The following is a 25,953-nucleotide window of genomic DNA, read 5'->3' as shown; positions in this document are numbered from 1 at the left end:
GTAAAGACTTGCAGGGTGACTGAAACAAATATCAACTATGTGTATGTCAAACATGTTGATGAGACTATGAAAGTATGCTCAATTCAGCTGTCAGGATGTAGGCTGGAAACAGGAATGAAATACAAAAGCAGGAGCGACAGGAGTACGCTTGTTCACGTAGCATTTGGAAAGCATAATTTTAGCTCTACTGCACCCTCCTCGAGGCTGCCATTGTAGCTACGACACTGTCGCTTTGCTGCTGCTCCACGTGTGATCTAAATAAGCTCTTATTGTTTGAACAAGTCAGAGGACTACCGGGAATCAAATCTCTGTGCCACCGGTGGCAAGGTCAGCATTATTCAGGACAAATCCCAAACTGATTTGGGATTGTGGGAATAATCTATTCCCACAGTGCAATCAGCACTGTGGGAATAGATTATCCTAAAAACAACTCCATGTTTGATTTCTAGCAGCTCGGGCCAGCATGACTTCAAGCCTTCTGAGCCCACATGTTCCATCCACAGTTCAATGAGTGTGACACTAAAATGCCCACAGGAGCGTGAGCGTGACCACTGGCGTCAGCCGTGTTCAGCGTATACCACACCTCTAGACAAATTGTCAGCTGTGGCGCTGAAGAGGATAAGCAAGTGTTGATGACAGACGGAAAGCAGTTTCGCAGCTTGGGTAAGAGCTTCTGTCTGTGTTTCAGTGTGACTCTAGTTCAACAGCATGAGTCTTTTATGTGTTATAAATAGTTGGTGGACAGCAACTGAGCTGTCATTGAGACAAAAGGTTCTATATATCAGTTTATGATTGGATAAGTTAGACGATAAAGTCATTTCACAACAAGTTTTCAAACTACACGGATGATGTGGCTACTAATAAAGCTCTGTAAGACTACACTCTGTTTACTTATATGCAATTCAAAATATGTGCCAATGCCGACAGCTGTTGTTTTTACTGAATTCACAAAGAAAAGTAATACAAAGCGTTCAAATGAATTGATGGAGATGGAGACGAGAGATTTCAAGATGTACCTTGGAGCCACTGATGCAGATGAAAGGTGTGAGACTGCGGCTGAGGGGGCTTTGCACAGTCATGTGTAATACAATGGCTTTAATCTGGAGTTTAAACGAGGTCTGTGCAAAGTGTGTGTGTTTGCATGTGCGTTTGTGAGAGAGAGAGAGTGTCTAATACATGTGGAGTAACTCTGAGCTTGCGAAAAGTTAGCTGGGAACAAGGTAAGATGATACAGCACAGGCCTTTCTGCGATTGAGGCATTTACTCTACTGACACTGGCACAACAGCGGGGCTGATGATCTCACCAGGCTGAACCACTGAAAGAAACAAGGACAAAGAGGCCAGGCTGGCAGATAGAGGCAGTAATAGGCTCGGCTTTAGCTCTGGGAGACAGCGAGATTGGCCTCACGTACACTCAGATAAAAGCCACGAAAAAGGCTTGTGAATGGCTGAAGTTGTTCTGTGAAACATCGTAACCCACAGAAAGTCTTGTTTCACGCTTGACATTTCTTTCTTCAATGAGTGTAGTTATTCTCTGATGTCCTCATGGGGTGAAACATGTGATGAACTTCATTACTCAAACTAAGGGGATGAGACCGTGCCTCGTGTGCTGCAAAAAACAATACTGCTTAGCAGGGTTTTTCTTGCAGCAGCTGTAACAAACACTCACTTAAGCTTAAAAAATACAACACATCTATCTCCTGCTTTAATCTAGGAGGGGAGGTGGGTGAACAGGCATGAACAGATTTTAGTGGATATAAATAGTTTTTATTCAGAGATTTTTTTTATTTTTTATTATGACAGTCGTTCCCAATTTAATGCAAAGATAAACCTTGAAGGACAGCCTGGAATTTGCAGAGCTCAAAAAACCAAGTCCTGCAGGGCCTCTCAAATTCATTTTTATCCTTTTTTATGCTTTCTTTATAAGTGATTTAAGAACTGTTTTCTTTGCCTTCGCCTCAACAAGAAAAATATGAAAAATAAGAAAGAATAAAAGGATGCACACTGTGTTTTTCTTACCCGCTCCGAAAAGATGATTTCTGATTGATCCAAACTGCAACGTTTGAAGCTGACCTTTGCAGCACATCACTGCACTACGCTGCTTTTATTGCAATATAAACATGCAGTGTAATGTACACTTTATGACACACATGGGCTTGAGCCAGCTAATAACGCCCTGAAAGGAAAGCTAAACTAATCTTCTGTTAAAAATATCTGACTGAAATATGAAAAATCTGGCTAAAATCTGATGTTAGAAAATATTAGAGGAAGTGTTAAATGTTAAAAAAAAAAACAGCCCCATATGGCATAACAGGTTTTTCACTCCAGAAAAAGGAGATGCTAATATTTAAAGTCGTTATAAAAACAAATTGTTACTTCAGTATGTACAGTCACTTACTACACTTGTAAACACCTGTTTAAATAATGCTCACAAAGGACTGTTTAAGAGAAGAAATCATATTTGGCATACATGTTTACATCCTGTATGTCAGAGAGTTCACTTTACTTAGTTTCCAAATCTTCATTTCACAGCAGAGGACTGGAAAACAACTTGTGCTGTAAGTCATGGTCAGGTGGGGAATAAAGACCTCAGATTAATCCTATAATTTATTAGAACATGTGTCATTACATTATGATAAAACTGTGCTGCCGTACCAAATGCACAGAGCCTAAAGGAACATCACAGTGCAGAAAAATGTGGTTAAAAAGTAAAGGCAGATTAATGCGAGATCATTCAAGGTCGTTCATTCTCGAGAAATTGTTTTTTTCATACTTATCTGTGAATATTCATGTTTTCTTCAGTCATTGATTCACAGGTAGACTCCATATTCCTGACATATTTCAATGTGTTTTATCAAATACATTCTAATGTAAACTTCAATTCACTCATTTTATATCATTTTTAACTTTTGCCTTTTTGCCTCTGATATAATCACAATCACGTACAAGTTCATACATTGTCTGCAGCGATCCGATATTCAGCTGTGCAACAACACCAGCAGGCAAGAAGCGTTGTCATTGTTTCACATTATGAGGAGCAGATTTAATCACTTCCCCGACTATGTACAATTAGCTTTTCAAATTAAGACCCTCCAGGAAGGAGAAGAGGATGCTATAAATACAGAAATGTTTTAGACCAAACAAGCTCACATGAATCTCACAGGGTAAGTGGCTGTTACAGAGGCGAAAGAACATGGTGTGTTTGTACAGTATGCCAAGACTGGCCCTGTGGTTGCTTTGAGGTGAGTGTATTTCGGGTATGTGAAATTCATTTTGTCTAAGCGTTATACCAGTTTGTTTTTGTTTTGTTTTTTGTCCAGGGTTCACATGCTACCTTTTTCTCTTGACTGCTCATATGTCAAGAGCGCTAACGTGTTCTAATGAACTCCAGCTCCAAAATTCCTAAATTTACTCAATTTGGGTCTTAGGCTGCAAAGGATTAAGAGTTCCCTCTCTGGGGTACACATTTCTGAGAATAATTGATTGCTTTCGGTGAACTGTTGCATGGGAGGTGAAGTGAAACCAGACACTTGACCGATGTGTCTGGACTCAGCACAGGTCTATCTAATTGGGCAGTGACGGTTAATGAAGGAAAGCGGGTGACTGTGGGATGGAAGAAAGAAAGACAGGAAAGTCTGACATGTGCTACAGGTTTTAAAGTTATAACCAGGGGTGCACATAAGTGGTCCGCAGGTAAATAAAAGTCGCGCACCAGATAAGAAGTTGCAACGCACGTTTGCGTACATATAAAAGGCACTGTTTTTGTCCGCTAGAGTAGGATTTTCACGGCATATTCTGCATCACATCTCTGTGCGTTCATCATTTGTTTGAAGCCAGCTCACCTCCTGCAACCACTTTTCCGAGAATACGCGCTTCTTTTGCGGTTCGGACTCCTTCTGACATTTCTTTGGAGGTGGAGGAACATCAAAGTAATTGCTTAAAGGAGCTTCTTCGACATCTTTAAGAGTTCTAAACACATGTTTGTCCTCCTCCAGAAAATCTTATGCACGCAAACGCGCGTTGCAACTTCTTATCTGGTGCGCGACTTTTATTTTGACAGCGAATGCGCACCTGCGGACCACTTATGTGCACCCCTGGTTATAACACTGCGATCTAATTAAGAACATGTAACCACAACAGTCAGGAGAAGATGTTATTTCCATTTGCAGTAATATGAATTAGGTGGACTGGTTTGTCTGTCTTGTCTCTTGTTGGCCAGCGTTGACAACAGACTTGACATTAAGTCATGAGTGAAAAGCTGTGGTGGAGTTGGGCTGCAAAGCAGCTTGCAGGTTTGAAGTGACTGTGACCAAGCTAAAGTAGCTGAAACTGAGCACCCAATTAATGATTGGCTATTAGGATGCACAGAAGCATCACCTGAGCAATCACTTCATGTTGGCTAGCTTTTGGGTGTAAATGTTATATACTTACATTTAACAATTAGTAGAAAAGAAACCCAAATGGAATATTATCTGGAAAACCTATTGCTTCTCAGTGTAGCAGTAATGGTCTATGAAGTCATTTAACATGGCACTGGGTTCTCTCACCGTCTGCAAATAAAACTGTATACTGGGTTTCTTATGGCACTCACTTAACAGACTGACTATTGCCTGTTTCATCATGTTCGTCAAAGATAAGTAAAGGGAAGCAGAACTGCTTTACCCTCTTTAGTTATAAATAAACAAAGCTGTCCAGTGGGACACAGACCTTTACGAGTAAAAAAGAAAAGACTCACACAATCCAAAAAAGTAGCCGATGGGCCAAAAATGTAAGCCTGGATTTAAATTAGTTGTATCTAGTACATCACTAGTAATAATAGTATCACAATTTTTTTAGGACTGAGAATATTTATTATTTATTCAAAAAATATATGAACTATCCTGAAAATGTGGGGTTTTATGTGTTTCACAAGAAAGGCAGAAGAATACAGAACGTAATTGAAATGACCGATGTGATTAAAGAAAACTCCCTGATGATGTCGTGGTCCTGGGTCGGTAACCCAGCGCTTTGTGTTTACTATTATTCTTTTCTAGTTTATTCTGTTTTGTATTTGTTCTTAGGGTTTGAGTCGTGTGTTTAGTTGTTCCGATCATCCCTACCTGTGTCTTTCCTCTGTGTTCTGTCCCCGAGTTGGTGAGTGTGAGTTTCCCGTTCTAGGTTTGTCTCGTTATGCCCATTAGTTCCAGCTCCCCTCCTCTGTGCCATTTCCTGATTACCTGGTGTGTGTATTTATACGGTGTGTCTGCCTGAGCTTCACCCTCTACCTGCTGTGCTTTTTGTCTCCTGCTCCGGTTTAGTATTTCTGTTCCAGTGTTTTAGTCCTTAGTTCCTCTGTCCAGAGTTTTGTTTGTCTTTTTGGTGAGGTTTTTCCCAGCAATACAGCTGCGCTTTAAGTTTTACTTCCGTGTCTGAGTCCTGCATTTTGGGTCCACCGCTCCTGCCTGCCTGCCACACTGCACATCATGACAGATGATGATTTATTTGTTTAGTAATGCAAATAGTTTTTTTTCTAAAGTACTTAATCTGTTTACAATGTACAGATCTTGTCAATCCCTCCCCACCCCAGTGACCCAGAGACGCAGAGAGCAAGGCCTCTTCCGGATATAGCATAAGATGGAACAGTGGGTGGTAACATACAAAACAACAAAGGGGAGAATAAGTATGCACAAGAGACAGTGCCCTAAGTACCACTTAATCTTTGCTGTGGGTGATGACTGGCTCCTTAAAGTTCAACGTGAACTCTTACCGATCTTTAGTTTTGTGACAATGATTAAAAAGCAGATCATGCACTAGATGCTACGGTCTCGAAGAGGACAAAGTTTTACATATTAGGAAATAGTAAACAACGCTGGATTATAAGGACTAAATTGTTCTTCATGGATTTGAGGTTTTATCCTTTTTTTACAGGATTAAAGGCAATTACACAGACGTGGGGAAAAAATTATGAGAGGAAGTTCTTTAGAAGAAGAATCAGAGACTTTGGTTTCAGATCAGTGAATGTTTTTACGGTTATTCCGAACACAATCGGGGATTGTTGCAGTGGTAACTGAGGACAACAGATCAGACTGATTGCACAATTTAAAAACCAAAGATAAATTTACAGTATCCCCAAAAAGCATCCAGGGCCAGGTCGTGGGGGCAGCAGCCTAAGCAAAGAATCTCTCTCTCCCTAGCCACCTCCTCCAGCTTGTCCGGGGGAACACCAAGACATTCCGAGGCCAGCCGAGAGATATTTCTCCTGCATGTCCTGGGTCTGCCTGGAACACCTCACCTAGGAGGCGCCCTGGAGGCATCCTGTCAGCTGCCTGAACCGCCTCAACTGGCTCCTTTCGATGTGGAGGAGTATCGGCTCTACTCTGAGCCCCTCTTGAATGACTGATCATCTCACCCTCTTTCTAAGGGAGGGGCCAGCAACCCTTCAGAGAAAGCTAATTTCTGCCGCTTGCATCCTCAGTCTCGTGGTCACTACCCAAAGCTCAACAGTCACAAGCTCTTGATTTACTGCTTGATTTGCATCCCTCGCCTAAAACAAACATTTAACTAATTATGTGCATAGCTTACCTGGTCATAAATAAGAAATAAGCTGTGCAGGCTTCATAGAAACAATACGTTCTGCATGTGCCACATGCCCAGAGTGGTAAAAATCTCTCAGTCATAACTGCACACTGTGAAGAGAATATTTTCCCCTTGTTTATTATTGGGGAAACTAAAACAGTACTTATAAAGTGTTTGGTGCAAGCGCAGACATTAATGCTGAAATGTCTGCAGTAACTATTTAAAGACAGGATTTGAATGCATGATGTGATTTCATGGTGGAAATTTATAAGATTTGGGATAGAACAAACAGCTCCTCCAGTCTCTGCCATCATTGCTTCTCTGCTTTTGTCTCTTCCTTTTTTTTTTCCAATTTCTCCACCACAGTTTTCTTAATTTCCTGTTTTTCCTTTTATTCCTTTTTTCTGCAAACCATACACGTTTTCATTATTGAACATTATTAAAGTCTTTTTGTATAAAGACTGTGAACATCAAATGTGTTTCCTGTTGTTTGCTGCATACATGTATGTTGCTGCCTATTCACTAAAGACGTATTATGTGGTCAGGCATGGCCCCAGCAGCATAACCAAAACCTCTGTTCAGTTGTAATTCTTCTGTTTAAGTCAATTAGAATACGTAAAACAAACATAAGGTCAGTTCCTCTAATTATTCCATATTCTTTCCATGTTTTTATCCTCAGACTGACACATAAGTGTCCCATCAGAGTAGATCCAGTTACACTATTCTGTCTGGGGATATCTTAGCAGGCTGGAAACATTGAGACTTGTACTTGTACATTTGTATTGTATTATGTGTATTAAGTGCTGGCGTAACACACATTGTAATGCTGGTTTTCCTTGTTTTACTGCCGTGCAATTAACATTATTGTTGTTATTATTGTAAGATTTACCCCAGAGCCCTCTTACATAATCCCTCAGTCAGTGCATATTTTGGCCTGGTTGCTAAAAGCCGGAGGATATTACTTTACTTCAGTGGCAGCAACACGACACCTGTACTCTCCCATCAAGAACACAGTGGAAAAAAGAAAAAGTTTCAGGTAACATAATGGCCACCATGACTGAAGTTCCTCCAGCCAGTGAGGGTGAGGCAATTGCTCCTAAGCTGTTCTACCTCCAGCAGTGAATGTACTATTTGTTGAAAGTCGGTACAATCAACCATACTAAATATTATTTTAAATGTGAAAGGGGAAACAGAGACAGCAAAGAACAGCTGCGGACCCAAAACAATAAAAGACTTGCATTGGAAAACAACTAATAAAGGCCTGCTGAAATCAGCCGAGCTGCTTAGTCCTGTGGCAGCATACACACATGCACACACTGATATTTCTAGATGGTTGCAAAAAGATAATGATTTATTTTCTTATATGTTAGTAAATCTTAGGTTTTGTAGATATTGCAGATATGCAGATTGTTTTACAGACTTGTTTTTGAATCAAACTTTCAGAGTTTGCTGCGGAAATCTTGGAAAATTTCCTTTCAACATCTGCACAACTTGTAGATAACTTTCCATAGAGCATAATAAATGTCTTCAAATCCTTTGTCAGATTCATAAGCATCTGTTTTTTTCCCCTCTGGGGCTGAGAGAGCACTATAGGTTCATACATGATGACAATCTGCAATTTAATAGCAAATCGTTGATGTCATAGAGTCGGAAAGGTTCCTCCCTAAATATGTTCTAATCATTGACACCTAATCTGGAAAACCTGAGACTAACTGAAAGATAAATGTAGGAGTGTACTTACTTGCTCAGTTTGACTGTTTTTGTCCCTATTAGAATTGTGAATGTAAAAATAATAAACCAATAAATTTGGTTTATTATTTTTAGTGGTTTATTCTTCACTATTTTGTGACAATAAATAAAAAATTAACTTGCCTGTTCTTGCTTCTGGACTTTGGACATTACAATTTGCTGATGAAGACCGCCTGACTTTAGCCTCACAGTCCTGAAATCTTTTTATCAGCTTCCCTATAAAGCTTACGAGCAGCCCTGCAGTGTAGCGCAGCAGCCAGCGGCACCGCCACAAGGCCCGACTCTGCACGTCTTCCATCTGCTAATTGTGTTTAGTGAGGCCGAGCTGGAGGCGCCGCTGCTTGAAATTAGTCGAACCTGTAGGCATGTTTTCCCCACACGCTACCTTTGGTTAGGTAGCTGCGGTTCAGGCTGAAATGGTAGAAATGTGTCGGGTCTACGGATGTAATTATATGTCTTTCACAGTCCATTAACTGAACCGCTACCCTTTGCGTCTGAATTCTCACGACGGAGGGATGGGTAGAAATACTGCAGACCCTAATGCTATTCTACAGCAGCAATAAGCTCCAAACCCAAAGTGACTTCCTCTCCACCTCACTGCCTCCAACTGTTTCCCCCCTTGCTCTTTAGTGGTAGCAGTGGGAGCTGTCACTTCTCTTCCTGTTGTTACTCGGCCGCTCAGCAGAGCCCCAATTACCAGCAAACCACTGCCCGCTCCCCGAACAGGCCAGGTCACACTCGGTTAGCTCGACAGTAAATTTACACTCATGACCGCGGAGAGAAGTTAGCCAAGCTTAGCGGTTGCTAATGTGCAGCATACTCCCCAGTGAGTCGCATGAAAACAGGACATCACAGCTCTGTCTTCATTCTTCTCCTGCTTTTGGAATCCAGTGTTGTAGATTTATAATTACATAAACGCTAACTTCTTCACAGGTAAGCATGAGTCTAAGGATGCAGCATTAGCTTAACCTCCTAGGACCTGGCGTCCACATATATGGACTTCACTTTTTGGGTTATTTAGACCAAAATACTCAATTTTGCTCTACAAGGGCCTGATATCCACTTACAAGAGCATTATACTGCCTCTGTTCTATCAAAATTTTAAACGAATATCCTCATATGTGGCTCTTATATAAGGTAAAAAAAAATCTGGTAATTCTTTGTTTTTACATTCATCGGGCCCCAATATGCCCAAATATCAAAGAGAAATTAAAAATGCATGCTCTGGAAGAGTTCGGGTCTTAGGAGGTTAAAGCATTAGCTGTTTCTACTGTATCTACGGTAAATGATCGTGACTATCCTGATGTTTAATTAGCAATTAGACAATACGCTCATTCAAATGCAGACTAGCCTAAGTAACTTCTGTCACATGCACATCTTCTTCTTTCTTTCTTTCTTTCTTTATTTCTTTCTTTCTTTATTTCTTTCTTTCTTTCTTTCTTTCTTTCTTTCATCTTTGCCCTTGCTCCAAAAACAATCCGCACCATAAAAAAGATGATTCTCAATGACGATCGCATTAGCAGCGATGAAAAGAACTTTTGTGTACAAGAACACAAGTACGTGACCTGATGCTCCAACCCATGAAGTCTCACGGGGACACATCAAAGTGATAAAGCACTTCAATAACACCTATTATTTATGGAGGTTTGGGCTGCCACCTGACTGCAACAGCTACAGGGAACAAAACTCGGGCTGCTGTTACCACACCAGCAGACACACACACATGCACACAGAAGAAGAAAGAGTCTTGTTTCCGTCATCTCAGATGGCATTGTACAGATGTGCATTTATTTCTTTACCCTCACCATAAGCACAGCTTATCTAACTGCAACCGTGACCATCAGACCGGATTTGGAACTGATGCTTTGTGATAAATTATGGATACCTGATTTTTGTCCCCAAAATGAGTGCAGAGCTCTGAAGTTTAACTGATGACACATGCAGGCTCCATCCCTGCAATGTGGGTACACTGACACAAATGGATGTAGTCTTTTCTTACTCCACGAGGTGGTGCCAAACCTAACATCAGTTTCCATTGTCCTACACAGTTTACACAGTGTTCACAGCTAATAGAGCAAAGCCACATAAAAAATAAGTCAAACAAACTGTGTGTTAAGAACAGGCTAGAACTGTTACAAAGTGGGACTGAAAAAGACATAAAGAGAAAGATTTGGGATCTGACAAACACGATCAGAGTTCCAGATATTAAATCCACATCAAGTGCATCATTTCTGTGTAACAAAAATGATGCAGACATCCATCTGGTTAGTAAAGCTCTGTGGTTTAAGGCTGAGACGGCCAAACCCTTCACTCCAACTCCAGTTCAGCCACCAGTCTAAAAGACAGAGGGCGTTAAATGCTGTAAAATTTCTAAGAGAAGCAGGTAAGCTTAATCAGTATCGGTATAAAAATGGTCACAGTAGTAACTGTTGGTCTCACAGCTGTTTTGGTCTTATGGTGCTACATGAAACAATACTAACATGTTGAATATTCTTCACAATAACAGACAAAAAAAACAACAACACACGAGTACGTGTGTGTCTTCCTGGGTCTTGTGAATCAATTAATGCCTCGCTGACTGCATCAGTCATCAAACTGGGCTGTGTGTGATCTGTGAAGTAAAATGAGTTTGATGGCCCTGGATCACGGATGGATGCATGGATCCCGTACGTAGAAGCAGGTGAAAAATATTCTGTCAAAACAGCATACAGCTCGTTGCCATGGCAGCGTCTGCACTTCCCCCTACCTCTTCTGCCACCGTCTGTGAGTAGGCAGCACCGTTCAGGATTAACTTGGATTAAACGTCATTTATTCAGCACTTCTGCTGCAACTTCCTTACGTGTGTTTAACAGTGTGTAGATTATATGTTAATTGTACATATTAGCTGCTCCCAGCACCTCTACCTCCCCCACATAAAAGGTGTGAGGGTGTAAAAACGTCCCGAGCTATTGAGCATGGACAGCAGATGTTGTAGGTTCACTCACAGGCTGCAAAACTACAATAATAAGCTCAGATCTGGCAAGTCTGTGTTCTCAGTTGTGTTGAGATACTTTAGTTCAGTCAGTTCATCAAAGAAATGTGTTGTGATTTCACAGTAATCAATAATCGACAGCAGAAAGTCTACATGTTGCTAATTTTGTAAGTTCAGATTGTTTACTAATAATCAGTAGGTTAATAGCAGCATTTGAAGGCTTTCAAAGTCCAGTTTCAATCACCAAAATACTGTCTGAAACAAAACATAAATACATTAAACACTAATGAAATATGAATTGGGCCTCACGGGGCAAACATGCATTGTTTTTGTGGAGACTGTTGAGAAAATGCATTGTTTGTAACAGTGTATTCTGAAGCTCTCTGAGTGCTCAGTCAGACTGGGAGAAGTGCTCTAAAAATGCCAGACCAGCTCCTCCCCGTGACTGATCAGCCCCTGATCGTTACCTGACATTGTCGTGTTTCTGGATATAGATCTTATGAAACATCATGTCTTCCTTCTTGGCATTGATGTCAGCCTTCATCTCCATGGCAACATGGCGAGGAAGCACTGAGAGCAGCAGACGTTCCTGCAGGAAAGAGAAGGAGCCGTAAGTTCAAAGGTCAAGTGAGCGTGTTAATAGATGAGGATTGTAGCCACATTACGGGAGACTCAATCTGAATAAGTAAAGAAGGAAACGCCGATAATTTAACGTTGATTCCAATTTGCCAGTGCGAGCTCAAAGTCATTTAGAGAGGGCCGTGAGAAGCTTCAAAACTTGTCACTTCCTTAGTGCGAACTGAGAATATTTGTCCCAAGGTCATTTGTGGTTGTGCTGATTAACTTGCAATATAAAATCTGGACATTTTGTTCCCATTGTTCAAAAATAATAATAATAATAATGATAATACAGTATAACCTTCAAAATGCCAAAGACAGCATGACCTCTTTCTTTGCTGCTATGGCGAAAAAATACGGGCCATACTCTCAACAGCTGAATTACAGACGTTATCAGGTCATGACATTTTGAAATGCATGAAAAGATGAGCTGCATATTTTTACTTGAATGTCAGGTAAAAAATAATAAAAACCTATACCAAAACAAAACAATAAGCAGTTTTAATTCCTTCATTGTTGGATTGCAGGTGAATGACGTGAGAAAATGAGCTGCAAGACGAGTTTCAACCTGAACAAATTTAATTTAAAATTATAAATGAATAGTCTGTACTGTATAAAAATGTCATGCTAAATTATTAAGGTGACAATAATACTTCTTCACTAAAGATTCTCTCTCACCCTGGAGCTCATTTCCTTTTCTTTCTTCTTTTTTCCAATAACCATCAGTTCTATATCAGTCTTTGGCTACGCATGCGTCTCATGTTTGCACAGTATCGCCTAATCTCTTTGCACCACACGCTTCTTGTTTAATTGTTTGCATTGTTGTTTAATGGCGGCTGGCAAAAAGCTTCTAAGTGCATTAACGTAATCTTCTAGTGGGCATAGGACACCACTACATGGAGAAGGTAAACAAGGGCAAAAGCGATATTTTAAGACAAGAAATAATCACAGAATCATAACTTGACTTTGAACCTGTTAATATTACGACCATCCCTGTGAACACAGTTCCTGTCTACTGTTGATTGTTCGATATAGCGATATAAATGTGTACTCACTATAAAACTTTGTGGTGTTTGACATAATTTTGAAGCACATCATGGGTGGGATGACATTATTATATGTGAAGCATTTCTTTAATAAAAAGTTTGTTTGATTAAATCAAGCAAACTTTTCTTTTGTCACCAGAGCTTTCTCTCTCTCTCACCTGCTGCTGATTTTCCCTCTGGGAGTGGAGGCGAGCCTGGATGCATTCCCTGGTCTCCTGAAAGGCTTGCCTCTGGGAACCCTCAGCAGGGTAATGGGTGCACACGCCCACGATGTTGGTGCAGGAAAAGATCAGCACGTTGGACACTATCTGTGGAAGAAGGTGGGAGTGAGAACAGGGTTTCCATGTGAGCCAGGGATGAAACGCTCCTACTGTTGCTTGTCATTTCCCTTTCTCCCTACAACGTTACTGAAAACTGACTCTTGGCCAATCAATCAAGAACATAAGTAGATATTTTTTCTTACACTATAATATAATGATTCATTTGAGTCCCAGTAGGTGCAGCTCACTTAGAGTGAGCTATACAATACAGACAAGTGAGGTCAAAAGTAACCTCCCAGTATAGAGGAAATGTCTTTTGGAGGAGCGAAACACAAAATGACTCAAACAAAATACAGAGAATACACGTGCGTGCTACTTCATCTCCTCAGGTCTGGGTGAAACTTTGGTGCCGCGATATGAAAGCAGTGTTTCTTCATTGCACCTTTGTGTCACTCGTGAGTCGCGCGTCTGAAACTGCTTGTTCTACTCGCTGTACAAGACTTGCTAACATATGACGGCCAAAAACAGAAGGAGGCACAGTGCTAAACTCGGCGGGATTCCTAACTCAGTGTGCATGCAGGTGTTATTAATATTATGCAAAACTGCACCTGGCACAGAGTTCTTAAAAAAGCAACGGAAACAGCACTAGCAGATGGAGAGGTGTGATCCACACAAGCTAAAAAGAAAAATGAAGGGAAAATATGTTACAGTACTTAAGAGTATTAATTCTGCAAGTAATGTCTGGAAAAGGACTTTTACACTCATACAATCATTCACCCTACAGATTAATTTGCTATTGCTATATTTCTTATGTTTGCTTTCATGGAAGAAAATTGTTAGTATTTAAGTGGAATCTTTTCTTTTTAAATCACATTAAGAAACTGTATTTGCTGTGCAAATGATTGCACAGTCGTCAGAATATTAGTTTGGGCTATTTTCAGAGTGGGGTGGTGATTAGTAAGACGTCACAGCGAGAAGGTCCGGGGTTTGAGTCCACCATCTTTCTGTGTGGAGTTTACATATTCTCCCCGTGACTTCCTCCCCCCACAGTCCAAAGACATGCAACTAGTGGGGTTGAGTCAACTGGTGATTCTAAATTGGCCGAATTGTGTGAATGAGAGTCCCGCTGTCTCTCTGTGTTAGCCCTGTGACTGAAGACCTGTCCAGGGTGTAGGTGTACCCTGCCGCTCGCCCTGTGCCAGCTGGGATATGATTCTGAGAATCCAATAAATCCAATAAACTATAAACTTCTTAGTAAAAATTCTTAACTTATGACCAAAAATGGCCTCACGAGGTTATAGTGACCTTGGCCTTGGAATATCACAATTTTTTTATCAGTTCTTTGAATCCAAGTGAATGCTGTATCAGCTCCAGAAGAAATTCCCTCAAGGCAGGAGCGACAGATGTACAAACAAAGAAGACATTTAAAGAAGTCAGTGGATAAGCTGTCGACTATTTTCTGACTTTTTATTGACCAAATATAGTCAGATATAGTTATAGTGCTAATAAAAAGCTGCAGAGGGGTAGAATGGTGAGTTGCGATAATGAGAAAGTGAACTATGGAAATACATAGCTGATCAAAACTTTTAGTAAGTATGATCTCAAATATGTAGTTAAAGGCAAACATTTTACACGAATATTAAGTGTTTCTTTTTTAGAGGCTAAATGAAAATGCAAAGTAAGGATATTTACACTTTACATATGCAAAAGTGACATAAACGACTTGAAAAAGGTAGAAAGCGGTGTATATTTTCCACATGTGCCTTTGTTTTCCCTCTAAGAGCAAAGGCACTCTTTGTTTCCACGAGCTCCACTGATGCACTTCCTTCTCCTTAGGCAGGACTGAGGTGTCACAACCTGCTTTTTTGACTTTGACACAGCTTCCATCAGATTATCCACCTAAAACCCCGACAAGGCGCTGTCTTGTTTCTGATTAGAAGATTCAACAGAGGCCAACTCACATGATCCCAGTGTGAATGTTTGCATGTGATGAGGCAGAGATAATCAGTGTGTTTATCAGTGGCACTGCACTAACACAGGGACAAAAACAACACTTTCCAAAGCTGTCATCATAAACGGCAAAAACGTACAAAAACTAATTGGTGGTTTTAAACCCAGATCTGCGCTCAGTGTCGAAGACCACGAGAAAGAGTTAACACGGTTAACGCTTGTTAACCGTGTTAACTGCCTCTGTTCAGATAAAATTTGCATAAGCCGAGTCTATAAAAGTTTATCTAACGTTTAACATGTAACATCGTCCTGAGAATACCCAGACATTTTTAAGGCACCTGGTTTACTGCTAGCTTTCTGTACCCTGACTTAAAAACAAAACACAAAAAGTATTAATTGTTAGTCATGGAAATGACTAACTGGGCTTTTGATCATGCAGGATAAAGACTTCAGATCGTTTGCCATTGCTGCTAAGTCACAAGATGAAAGGAAATTTGACATTAGATGAAAGTAAAACCGAACCTCTTCAATATGGCTATTTGCATTATTAAGATACAACATCCATCCTCTAACCAGGCTTTCAGCTTACGCTTACACAAACACTGACACATGTGTTTTATGATCCCTTTGTGAACGGGATCATAAAGCAGTATATTAAATCTCTACTAAAGCTAAAACAAGTAATGAGTAATGACTCAGAAATAAAGTAAGGTTTACAGAGAAAACTGATTACTGAGCCGCTGCATTTAATGCAGGCTTACTGTAGTGACACACTGTCCAGTTATGTTCCTAGCATCCAACAGTTAGTAGAACAGGAGAGAGAGATGTTCATCTGTGGGAAACCCCGTTCTGAGGCACGTTTCCACATCTAGGCCTTAAGAAAACTCGATTTATTTTATTTTATTTTTTTTTAATTTACAGGAAAAAAGGCGTCTCCGGGTTTCATTGACTCTGTCCAAGTTTCCACCTATCAAACAGCTTCGCAAGTTGCCGTGTGCCCAAAGCACCAGTGCTAAAAGACATTGTTTCCATTCAGTTGCAGGCATACAGTGAGTCCTGGGACTGGCAGCCAGCAGCAAGCCACAGCCAGTGGGCCATTCTTTTCTCAGAGTTATTTAATGGGTTGAATCAGCCAGCTGAATCACATTAACACCACAGGCCTCAGTGTTGCCGGAACAAACACAGCACGTCTTTATCAAGTCAAAAACCCCTCAGCAGGTCTCCATGCAAAAGAAAAAAAAAGGGAAAAACAACCAGACTCATAAGGAGGAGTGGCTGGCGGAAGGCAAACCTGGAAGTGACCCACAGCCAACAACAAAAAAAAGAAAATGAGGCATGAGACATGAAAGGTGCTGAATTTAGAAAAGGTTGCTCTTTGCCATTTCTGCTTCTTGTCTAACTGAAACACTGTTTAGATGAACTGGACCAAACCAAAGAAGACTAATGACTTTTTAGATAAAGTCAAGAGTTGAGAAGTCCTCCTGCCCACAAAGGTTTGTTTCCCATCATGTTCCAGCTACTGGTCTTTCAGCTTTTTCTGCTGATCCTTTATCATAAATACTCAAACTGTTACAGTGAATTACATCGATAAACTTTACTCAGTGCATGCATATGAACATGTTTAGATGTTCCTAAAACCTTTACAGAAAAGCTGAATGAAAAAAAATGAACGAAGAACTGAACGGATTTTATGATCCAGTTGAAAAAGTCTTTTTTTTTTTTTTATCCAAACCTTTCTTGGAAACAGGTTGTACAAGACTAAAGTATCAAATTTTGCATTCAAATTATTATCCTTCTTCAACTAATATTACTGCATGCAAAAATAATAATAATACAAATTTTGTGCTACAAAACCTTAAACCTGAAAGTTTTTCAAAGACCCTGACATCACACAAGTGAATACGGGTGTATTTGACAGCTGGATCGAAAGCATTTCATAGCAACCATTATGTTTGTGAGCCTGAGAGGGTCTCGTTTGCATAACAAATGTGTCTGAATTTACAGTGGAGTGAGTACTTATTAGCTGTACGAACAATTGCCGTGTAGCATGAAACCCTTGATAGCTGAAGCCTCACTGCTACAGTAGGGTGTCGAGATCTGTATGTTTCCCAACACTCTTGCTAGGAAACGCGTGTTGCTGTTTGAAATTTGACATTTAAAAGGTGGGCTCTTGCTACCTGTGGCGTAGCTGGTTAACGTCACTCTAATTATGATTTACTTGAAGCTAACCAGCCAGCTAAAGCTGCTCATGGATCTCCACGGAGCCCTTGTAGCATCCCGCCCCCCACACTGCCATAGAAACAGCACGGATCACATAAAGTCTTTCAACAGGTCAATAGAAATTTTCCCCAGCGGCAGTCTTATTCTATTAATACTGCCAGCACTCACCCAGACCTTATTTGGAAACCTATGGGCTTTTCCTCACCACAGAGGGAAAGTGAGAGTGCAAAAAAAAGGAAAAAGAAAGAAAAAAAGGGATCCCATGTTTAAAGCGGAGCTCATCCCCAGGGAAGAACACAGACATCTATCATCTAATAACTACAGAGGAAAACATAGCCAGCCTAAACTCAGCTCAAAGCCCCCACATGATCAAGGACCTGTGATGCTGCCGCAAGCAAGACGCTAAGCATCATCACACAACAGGCAGATTTCAAGCTAGGTAAGAAAAAACAGATAAGACACTCCTGTTATATCCTCGTTCGAGGGATCAGCTGATTGATGGAGGCCACTGCAGCAATCAGGACCAGTCAATATACATGTTGCATGTAGACAACACTCAATACACTCAGTGTGTCTCTGTGAGGTCTCATTTGTAAACAGGGCCAAGCGGCTCACGAACACATTATCACAAGAGGTCTATAAAACAAAAGGAGAGATTTATGGGAAATCAGATGCACAGCATGTGATTTACTGCATGCATAAATGAACATTTTACAGTTTTACAACTATTGCTAACTTTTCCCAGAAAGCTGCATTATTTTTGAACTGATTTCATTCTGCGAGAACAGTTTCCTAATTTAAAGATGATTGAAATTATAAGAATCTTTTCAAAATTTCTAGGAATCAAACTGGAATCAAAAGACTTTTTTCCCCTCCAGAAATCAAGTTCAGATGGATTTTCTTCACGTGACAGAATGAGCATCACAAGATACAGATGACACACAACGCAATGTGAGCAGCGAGCATCTCTGAAAACCAGCGACAGAAGCGAACAAAGACCTGAAGATGAGCCCTTTAGTTTAAAGTCCTGATACAGCATCAACAGATTTACTTTATTACTTAAATGTGCTTAAACTACAAGGTGTTTTTAATACTTTGTCTACTGTCTAATGGGCTGTATTTGGGTACAGTTGTTTCAATATGTGCACTAAAAACTATTCGTTTTAAACACTGGTTTATTATGATTGTAGTGAATTTTGTTGTCCATGTCATTAATTTTTAGTCACTAGCAAACTGAGACTTTGAGCTGTTTATCTTGAATGCAATACATCAAATTGAGCATGAGCACATTTACAAATATATACTAAATATATAGTTATTAATAACTGCAAAATCATTACTGGAAAACTATATTATCAAACTGCAGTCTTACTCTTATCTTCCTCTTGTTCCAAAGCATCACATGTTCATCACATGAATATGTTTCCTGTATCTTTTGCAGTCATAAAGCAGAAACATCATTCATTTTATTAGGTTGACAGTGAGGTAAACCAGCAGGAACAAACCATACAAAAACGTTATATTTTCTCTAACTTGGGTAAAAGCGGTGCAACGATATCACCAAGAAAAAAGCCAACCTTAGACATTAGTGACTGCACATGCGATGCATGCATAACTTTTACTTTTTTTAAGTAGGTGATTAATAATTGCCAGCAGAGGCCATAAAAACTGAGTAAGATCTCGTAGGCGTCAATATTTACCCACTAGTCTCCCACACCTATCTTTTTTATTGCTTCTGAGGTGTCAGATTTCCTCTCTACTCGTGAGTTTTAGCTATGCTTCTAGTAGACTTTCCATATATGTTCATGTATTTCAAAGATACCTGATATAGTGTTTGTAGCAACAGCTAACATCCAGCCTTGACCAAAATGATGTTTTTCATGCGCTGTTTCAGATCCATTTGACTTTCTCTGCAACTAGCGCTGGTGTAAGGCAATATTTTGGAGTAATGCAAAGATTTGACATAACATAAGCACAACTTCACAGAATTTGGCAAAGAGTACTATAACAAGTTTGGTTTCGATGGCAGACACTTTCAGTTCATCTCATAGATGTGATGCCTTTGTAAATAATGTGATGGGATAAAAAGCAAATTGATTAAAGCTGAAGAAAGGTCCCGAGTGCGTCAGCAAATGGAACAGTGGCAAAATCGAAAACCACTAGTTTAATTCCATCTCATCCAAGAATGCTTACTGTACCACTTTGCAATGCAACAGCAAATAAGCAACTGCAGCTTCTGAAGGGAAAGTAAGCTGCCAAGGAATTAGGCAAACTCAAATGTGCTATAAGGAGCAACAGAGCTTACTCAAGCATTCTGGACACCAAATAAATCAATAAATAAACTAGTGATTTACTCATATTTATGATCACTGAGCACAGATTCATTTTAAAATTCTAATTATTTTGAGGGAAAAGTCAGCGAAAGGAATAAACAGTCTCACTGCCGTGAAACACTGTAGGTCTAATTATACCTTTAATTATGATTAAAATATCATATTACCAGTTTACACCCCCTTTGGTTAGAACACTGAAGTACATTGTGTGCTGTAAGGATAAATGCAGGTCATGTGCTGCATGCTGATTACTGTGAGCAGCCCGCTGCCAGCCTCATTCTGCAGGGCAGTGTACAAGAGGGTCTCTCACGTGATAGCCTGCAGTTGTTTGTTGCTGGATTTCCCCTCAAAAGCTGTCAGCTGGTACATTAATGCCTTGGTAACCAGGAACAGACCTAAGAACCAAACTGCATGGACCAAAGACAGACTTTGTCACACCAGATGCAAACAAATGCAGACAAGTAAACGCAATTCGTGGTGCATAACAGTTTTTCTTTCATATGAGCTGCCGTTCATACGCATGTTTACAAAACTAAATTTCGATTTAAAATTAAAAGCAACTTTCAAAAAGAAGTTCTTCAAATTCATAATCATGAAGGCTACAGCTGTGAATTGATCAACTTTCAAAGTTGTGACAAATAACGACTTTAGCAGCGTTTCTGGAGAACACATTTTTGCCCTCACAAGACAGCAAGCAGCCGGAGAATAATGGGAAATATGTGAAAAGAGAAACCTGCAGTGACAGACAGACGATTAGTCTGGAGCTTCTTCAAAAAAGTGAAGCTGCTAAGAGAAACAGAAAGAGTACAAAAAAACAATATTACACAAACTTCATGAGCACAATGTGGACTATTATTTGAAGCCTTAACCCTGGCATCTTTGGAGTTCTTGTCTCGTTTGGGGGGGGGATGAGAAGCGCAGGAGTCCTAAGTTATCAGCTATATCAGTGTTAGCTATATTTGTTACCAAAGTGCATCCATTATCTGCTACACTTTTTCAAATCCTTGTTTAGTTATGTACAGGCGACGCACGTTGCTGCCAGTGCCCACATGATCTAATTACCAGTTATACATTAAAATGCAAATTCTGTGCCTCAGCTTTAAACAGGTGAGGTATTTAAAAAAAAACATCCTCTGTACAGCTGTCAAAAAAAGAGAAAACAGAAGCTTTTTAAATTGAGCATTATAACGCACCACTCTGTGGGGGCTGGCTTGTATTTGGAGCCAGTCTCAAGTGTTTCACAAGATGGTGAAATCATCACGTGGGCCACAGAGGTGGATATAAGGTTAACGCTCTCAACAGAGTGGAGCCTTTGGGCATAACGAATGACAATTGCACACCTAGGCTGGGGTGACAATAACTGCTTGTCTCTTTGGTCAGCTGGACTCTGATGAAGATACGGCACAGCTGAAATGTTAGCCTGTTTGTACAATTACAGGCTGAATTAATCACTGCGCTGGAGTCTCGCTCTCTGAGAACAAGAACAGCACTTCATTTAGAGGCGCTGATGGAGCATCACAAGCCACACACTCAGACATGAAAGCTTTTCATTGTTTTAATCCCCTTCCCGACAACTCGACTTAAGTCTTGATAGAGACTCGAGAATCTGATTCTGAACTCGTGTGTGAAAACACCCTTCATCATGCCTCTTGCTTGTCCTTGGACTTCCAGGGTCCTGGCGTGAGAACATCTCTAGAACCTAAAGACAAATTCCAATATAAACAGAATGTGAAGTGTAAGCCATTTAAACTGAGTTAGTCTCCAACTGCAAACAGTTCTGGAGTTTTTCTTTAACACACTGCAGCAAAATTGCTTTCAAGCAGCCCTGATGCTTCACAGGAGACGCTGAACTCCTGGTTACTGAAAGGTCATCATGTGAGTCATGCCTTTGAAGAAGAAAGACAAGCCCACCGATGAACAGAAGAAAAAGCATGTTTAATTTTTCATCTCACGCTTCAAAAGAGAAATGACAGTGAGGGGACACTGACTAACTGTAGATTCTTCCAAATATAGCGTCTGGATTTTAACGCAGGTCATATGGGAGACAAAGCTGTATGGCAGTCTTTGATGTCAACGCCTTGCACTCAAATCTATTCCCCTGCAATGCTTTGAAAACTCTTGCAGGAAACAAATCCATTTTTAATAGCAAGGTATGTCAGCTTTGATGAAAGGAAGAAATGACAACGCGGTTTTCTTTGGCTGTACAGGTTTATTCAGAGCCGTGCAGTCAAGGATTCAGACCCCATCTTACCTTAAATGCTTCCTTATGAAATAGTCTACAACAATAGCGCAAATATCCGGTAACATCCCCATCACCTTATTACTGGAGAAGCCATGAGCTTACATAGAAAAAAGAGAAATGGCCTGAGAAGGCGTCCCCTTGTCTGCCTCAATGATAAAACACAATGAGAAAGCCTAATGTGTGTCCTGGGACAGCTGGTGCTGTAATAATACTTGTCATGCATTCTCTGGGCTATTGCCACAGAAACTGTTTTTCAGACAGATACATGGCAAACCCTTTCAGTTTGAAAACGGAGAGTGATGTGTGATCTGCACAAATGCACAAAATTTAGATTACAACATAGAGCGTGCACCACATTAGCAGAGAAGTCTCTGGTATTCTGTGTGTGTGTCAACAAAGAAGGAGTTTAGGAACAGTACTGAGCTGAGTCACCTGTGTTTTTGATGAGCTCAGAGCCCGATGTGCAATTGCTCGAGTTACATCGGTACAATAGAGGAAAACAGGAGTTGATTGAAGCTGAGGAAAACGAATAAAGCATGAGGCGCTGCACCACCAGTGTAGACGGATGGATTGAATCAAACGGGAGCACAACTGCTCAATCACATGACAGAAATGTGTGTCTCAGACGCTTTCTGTGTAGACGGAGCTTTCAAATTTCCTCTGAATTTAATGAAAGAGTTGAACATTTTAGCAAACGCGCTCTTATGTCTACAAAGCTCATCTCAAACAGACCGTAAGCACTTAGGATAAACAGTGGAAGCAGGAGATAACAGGTAGAATAACTGCAAAGACTGTGAACCAGCTTTTCTAATCTCACCTAATATGCTGTGCTTTCACAGGGATTTAGATGCTGAGGCTCAGACAGGCCTCATGTATTTAACATTTAAAGAGCTATACAGAGCTTTAGTGGTGATAATAGAGACTTAAAGTCAGTAAAGAGAAGTATTTATGCATGAATCTGCTTTTTACAGTCGATAAATGCCATCCTGTTTCATGTTACTATAAACACGGAGATTACATCTATAATGGAAACTGCAAGACAGATGTCAGCGACGATTCTATTTCCACCACAATAAAGATAACGGCACTGAGCTTATTATTCAAAATATATTCACAACATGCTGTCAAATAAGCATTTGCAAGCAGTGAATGAGGTGGTTGTCGTCTCTCTGCACGTCTAACACTCAGGGTCATCTTCAGTTGTTTGTGGTAACTCATGATATCACGAGTGGGCCTTATTGTATCAGGTTAAAGTATTTCCATTCAGTTTCAAGCATAGCTGGAATCTAAACAACCCAGGAGCAGTTGTTCAAATACACAGAAAAGTATGTATGAGGACACTGCTGTGGTTATGATTTGTATTTTTGTGTGCTCTGTTCTATAAATACACATTCTCGTGATATATGTGATTGAATGTAACCCAGAGAATGGCTAAAGCATGCTGGACCTTGATTTTCATAAATGCACATGATAAGAAAGTAATTTCCATGCAAGTATGAAATTGGACATGCACCAAATGTACTTGAAGCCAAACATGTGACTGGACACATACTGCGTTTGTCTTGCATACACAACTGAGCAAAGCGGCTGAAACGATTCACAGATCACAGTTGTACCCCAATCCTTGAGTTTTAGTCGAGTTTGATGGTTGGTGGATCTCTTGGTCCAGACTGAATTCTCATTGGATTTACTGTAATCAATTTTGGGGGAAGTGATTAACTGACTTTTGATGATCTGCTGACTCTGACGATCCCTGGATTTTTGCAAGAAGGTTTATTGCAACGTCAAGAAGTTGATCCAATATCTTAAGATATCTTAAGATATAAAGGTGTCCATGGCATAAAAGCACAGGGCTGTAAAATAACCAATAAACACTTCAATTAAAAAAAAGAAAGCAGTCATTCTTGCAACCTGTTTAGTGGATAAATTACAAAATCCTAATTTGGTTAAGCTTTCTTTTATTGTTATGGATACGGACAAGGTCTTCTATGAAAACTCACAGACTGGTGCACTGAAGTGAAAAACATTGCAGACAGACGCTAGACAGTGAAAAAGTGCGTAAAGTGGCTAAAAACAGAAGATCATGAGGAATGGGAATCAAATCAATGAAATCGATTAGTTTGCTTATTTGTTGGTTATAATAGAGTCGTAGGGTTTGGTTGCGTCCCCAAAAGGTGTGGCCAGAGCAGAAAAAAACCCTCCAAATGCGTCTACCTTTTAAAAACATTTTTGTTTAGTGAGCAGCCATAAATCGTAGGACTCCACCTACACATAGGTGTTACACCTGGGAGTTCAAGACAATATGAGCAAAGAACGAGGAGTAGAAAGGTACGGACAAATAAAATTCCAGCTCCATGTTTGGTTCCCAAAGTGGCCAGCCAGAGCATGAACTCTGAGACCTGTATGTGTTAGATGTGTTGTGTATAACTGCGCTATATCCACTTGGTTCACAGTTTTATCTACACAGCCCCGTTCTTCCGTGTCTGCCCGTCTGTTGCGTTTGGGTGTCTGATAGCCATCTGGGGCTAGCGGACAGTGCTGTCTGAATGATCAAACACACCCACGCTGTGATTTCCACAGCGCCAAGCCAAAACAGACTGGGAGCCCTCAGAGGCTGTTGGACTGAGTCTCGGTTACAACTGGCCTGTTCAGTGACAGTTTACACTGTAACACCTTTCAAAATATGCCAACTGCACTGCTGAGCCTGCCAAAACCCTTCAGACTGTTGTTCGGTTGTGTCAACATTCCCTCGCAAACATATCTCCACATATCTACAACTCCATATCTGCAAAATACCAAGTGAAGTGTGCCTGGTACAAAAGAGGAACTTTATAATGACCTTTTGGTGCTATTAAGATATCGTCTTCTTTTAACATAATTTGAACAGGGCACCACTCGTAAAGCTTCACCGTGTATGATCTCAGGCATATCTCAACACCATTTGCACTTCCACGCTGAGAGGCAGTCGTTCTAAAATTGGCAAGGCCGTTTGCTTCTTTTTAATTTTTTTATTTAAAATGTGGCAAGCTGTATGTAGGAAAGCCTTAAACCTCTACTGGACACACACACACTTACATAGTATTACATTGCGTACCAGGTATATGATATATATAGTTGACCACAGGACTTTAATTCATCAGCCTGAATGCAGATTTGATGTTCTTCCTGCAGCTGCTTTGAGGTAAAATGATATAGGCTCATTCAGACACTCAGAACAATAGAACAATCAAACCATCTGCAACAACAGTGCGTTTGTTCTGTAATTTCTCACAGTTCAACCTGGGAATTAGAAAGACATAATCAACATAGCAGAGCAGCAAAATGTCAAACACATCTTGATGTTTTCATGAAACAGCCTCAACAGCTGTCTGAAGACTTGAGTGCTAGACTGATGGCTGGGTAAAAAGGAGGTAGTGTTCACCATTTATGGAGGCAGTAATTGCTTAATTTCATCTTATAATGCACATCTGACACCTTTTAATAGTTTGATAGCACCATGTGTTAGTCTTGCGGTGTAAATGAAACCGGGAACATTATGCATTATTCAAACCATCCATTAGTGTGCATTATTAAATGTAAGTAAGTAAAACTTTATTTATATAGCACCTTTCTAGATAAAAGATCTCAAAGCGCTTCACACAAGGATAACAAAGAATAAAACAAAACAGACAACAGTTAACAAAATGCAAATCTAAAAAGATGCGTTTTTAGTTGTTTTTTTAAAAGAAGCTACTGAGTCCAGAGATCTTTAGCTCAGTGGGAGTGAGTTCCACAGTCTGGGAGCCACAGTGGCAAAAGCTCTCAGCCTTGTATGATGAATGACAAGCAGACCCTGATTACATGACCTAAGTGACCTGCTAGGGACATAGGGCTGTAGAAGTTCAATCTCCAGTTCAGTAAGAGATACAATAGGGCTTTAGAAATGTTTCTTACGAGATAAAAGCAAGACCGAACCAGAGATTTGACGTGAACATCCAAAGTGAGAGCTGAGTCGAAGGTTACCCCGAGG

General features: G+C 40.3%; 1 protein-coding gene across 1 annotated transcript in view; it reads right to left on the bottom strand.

The window, feature by feature from the left end:
• adcy5 (adenylate cyclase 5) overlaps positions 1-25,953 on the bottom strand; it is a 92,225-nt gene that overhangs the window by 33,610 nt on the left and 32,662 nt on the right. The window contains exons 2-3 of the mRNA XM_026143873.1: positions 13,098-13,247; positions 11,743-11,864 (exon numbers count right to left, since the gene is read on the bottom strand). Coding sequence (XP_025999658.1) covers positions 11,743-11,864; positions 13,098-13,247 — 272 coding nt within the window. The remainder of the gene's footprint in view (positions 1-11,742; positions 11,865-13,097; positions 13,248-25,953) is intronic.

Source organism: Astatotilapia calliptera, chromosome 16, assembly GCF_900246225.1.
Source record: "Astatotilapia calliptera chromosome 16, fAstCal1.2, whole genome shotgun sequence".
In the NCBI taxonomy this organism is placed as follows: Eukaryota; Metazoa; Chordata; class Actinopteri; order Cichliformes; family Cichlidae; genus Astatotilapia; species Astatotilapia calliptera.
Note: the sequence above shows the minus strand (reverse complement) of the source record. Positions and strands in the feature narration are given on the sequence as shown.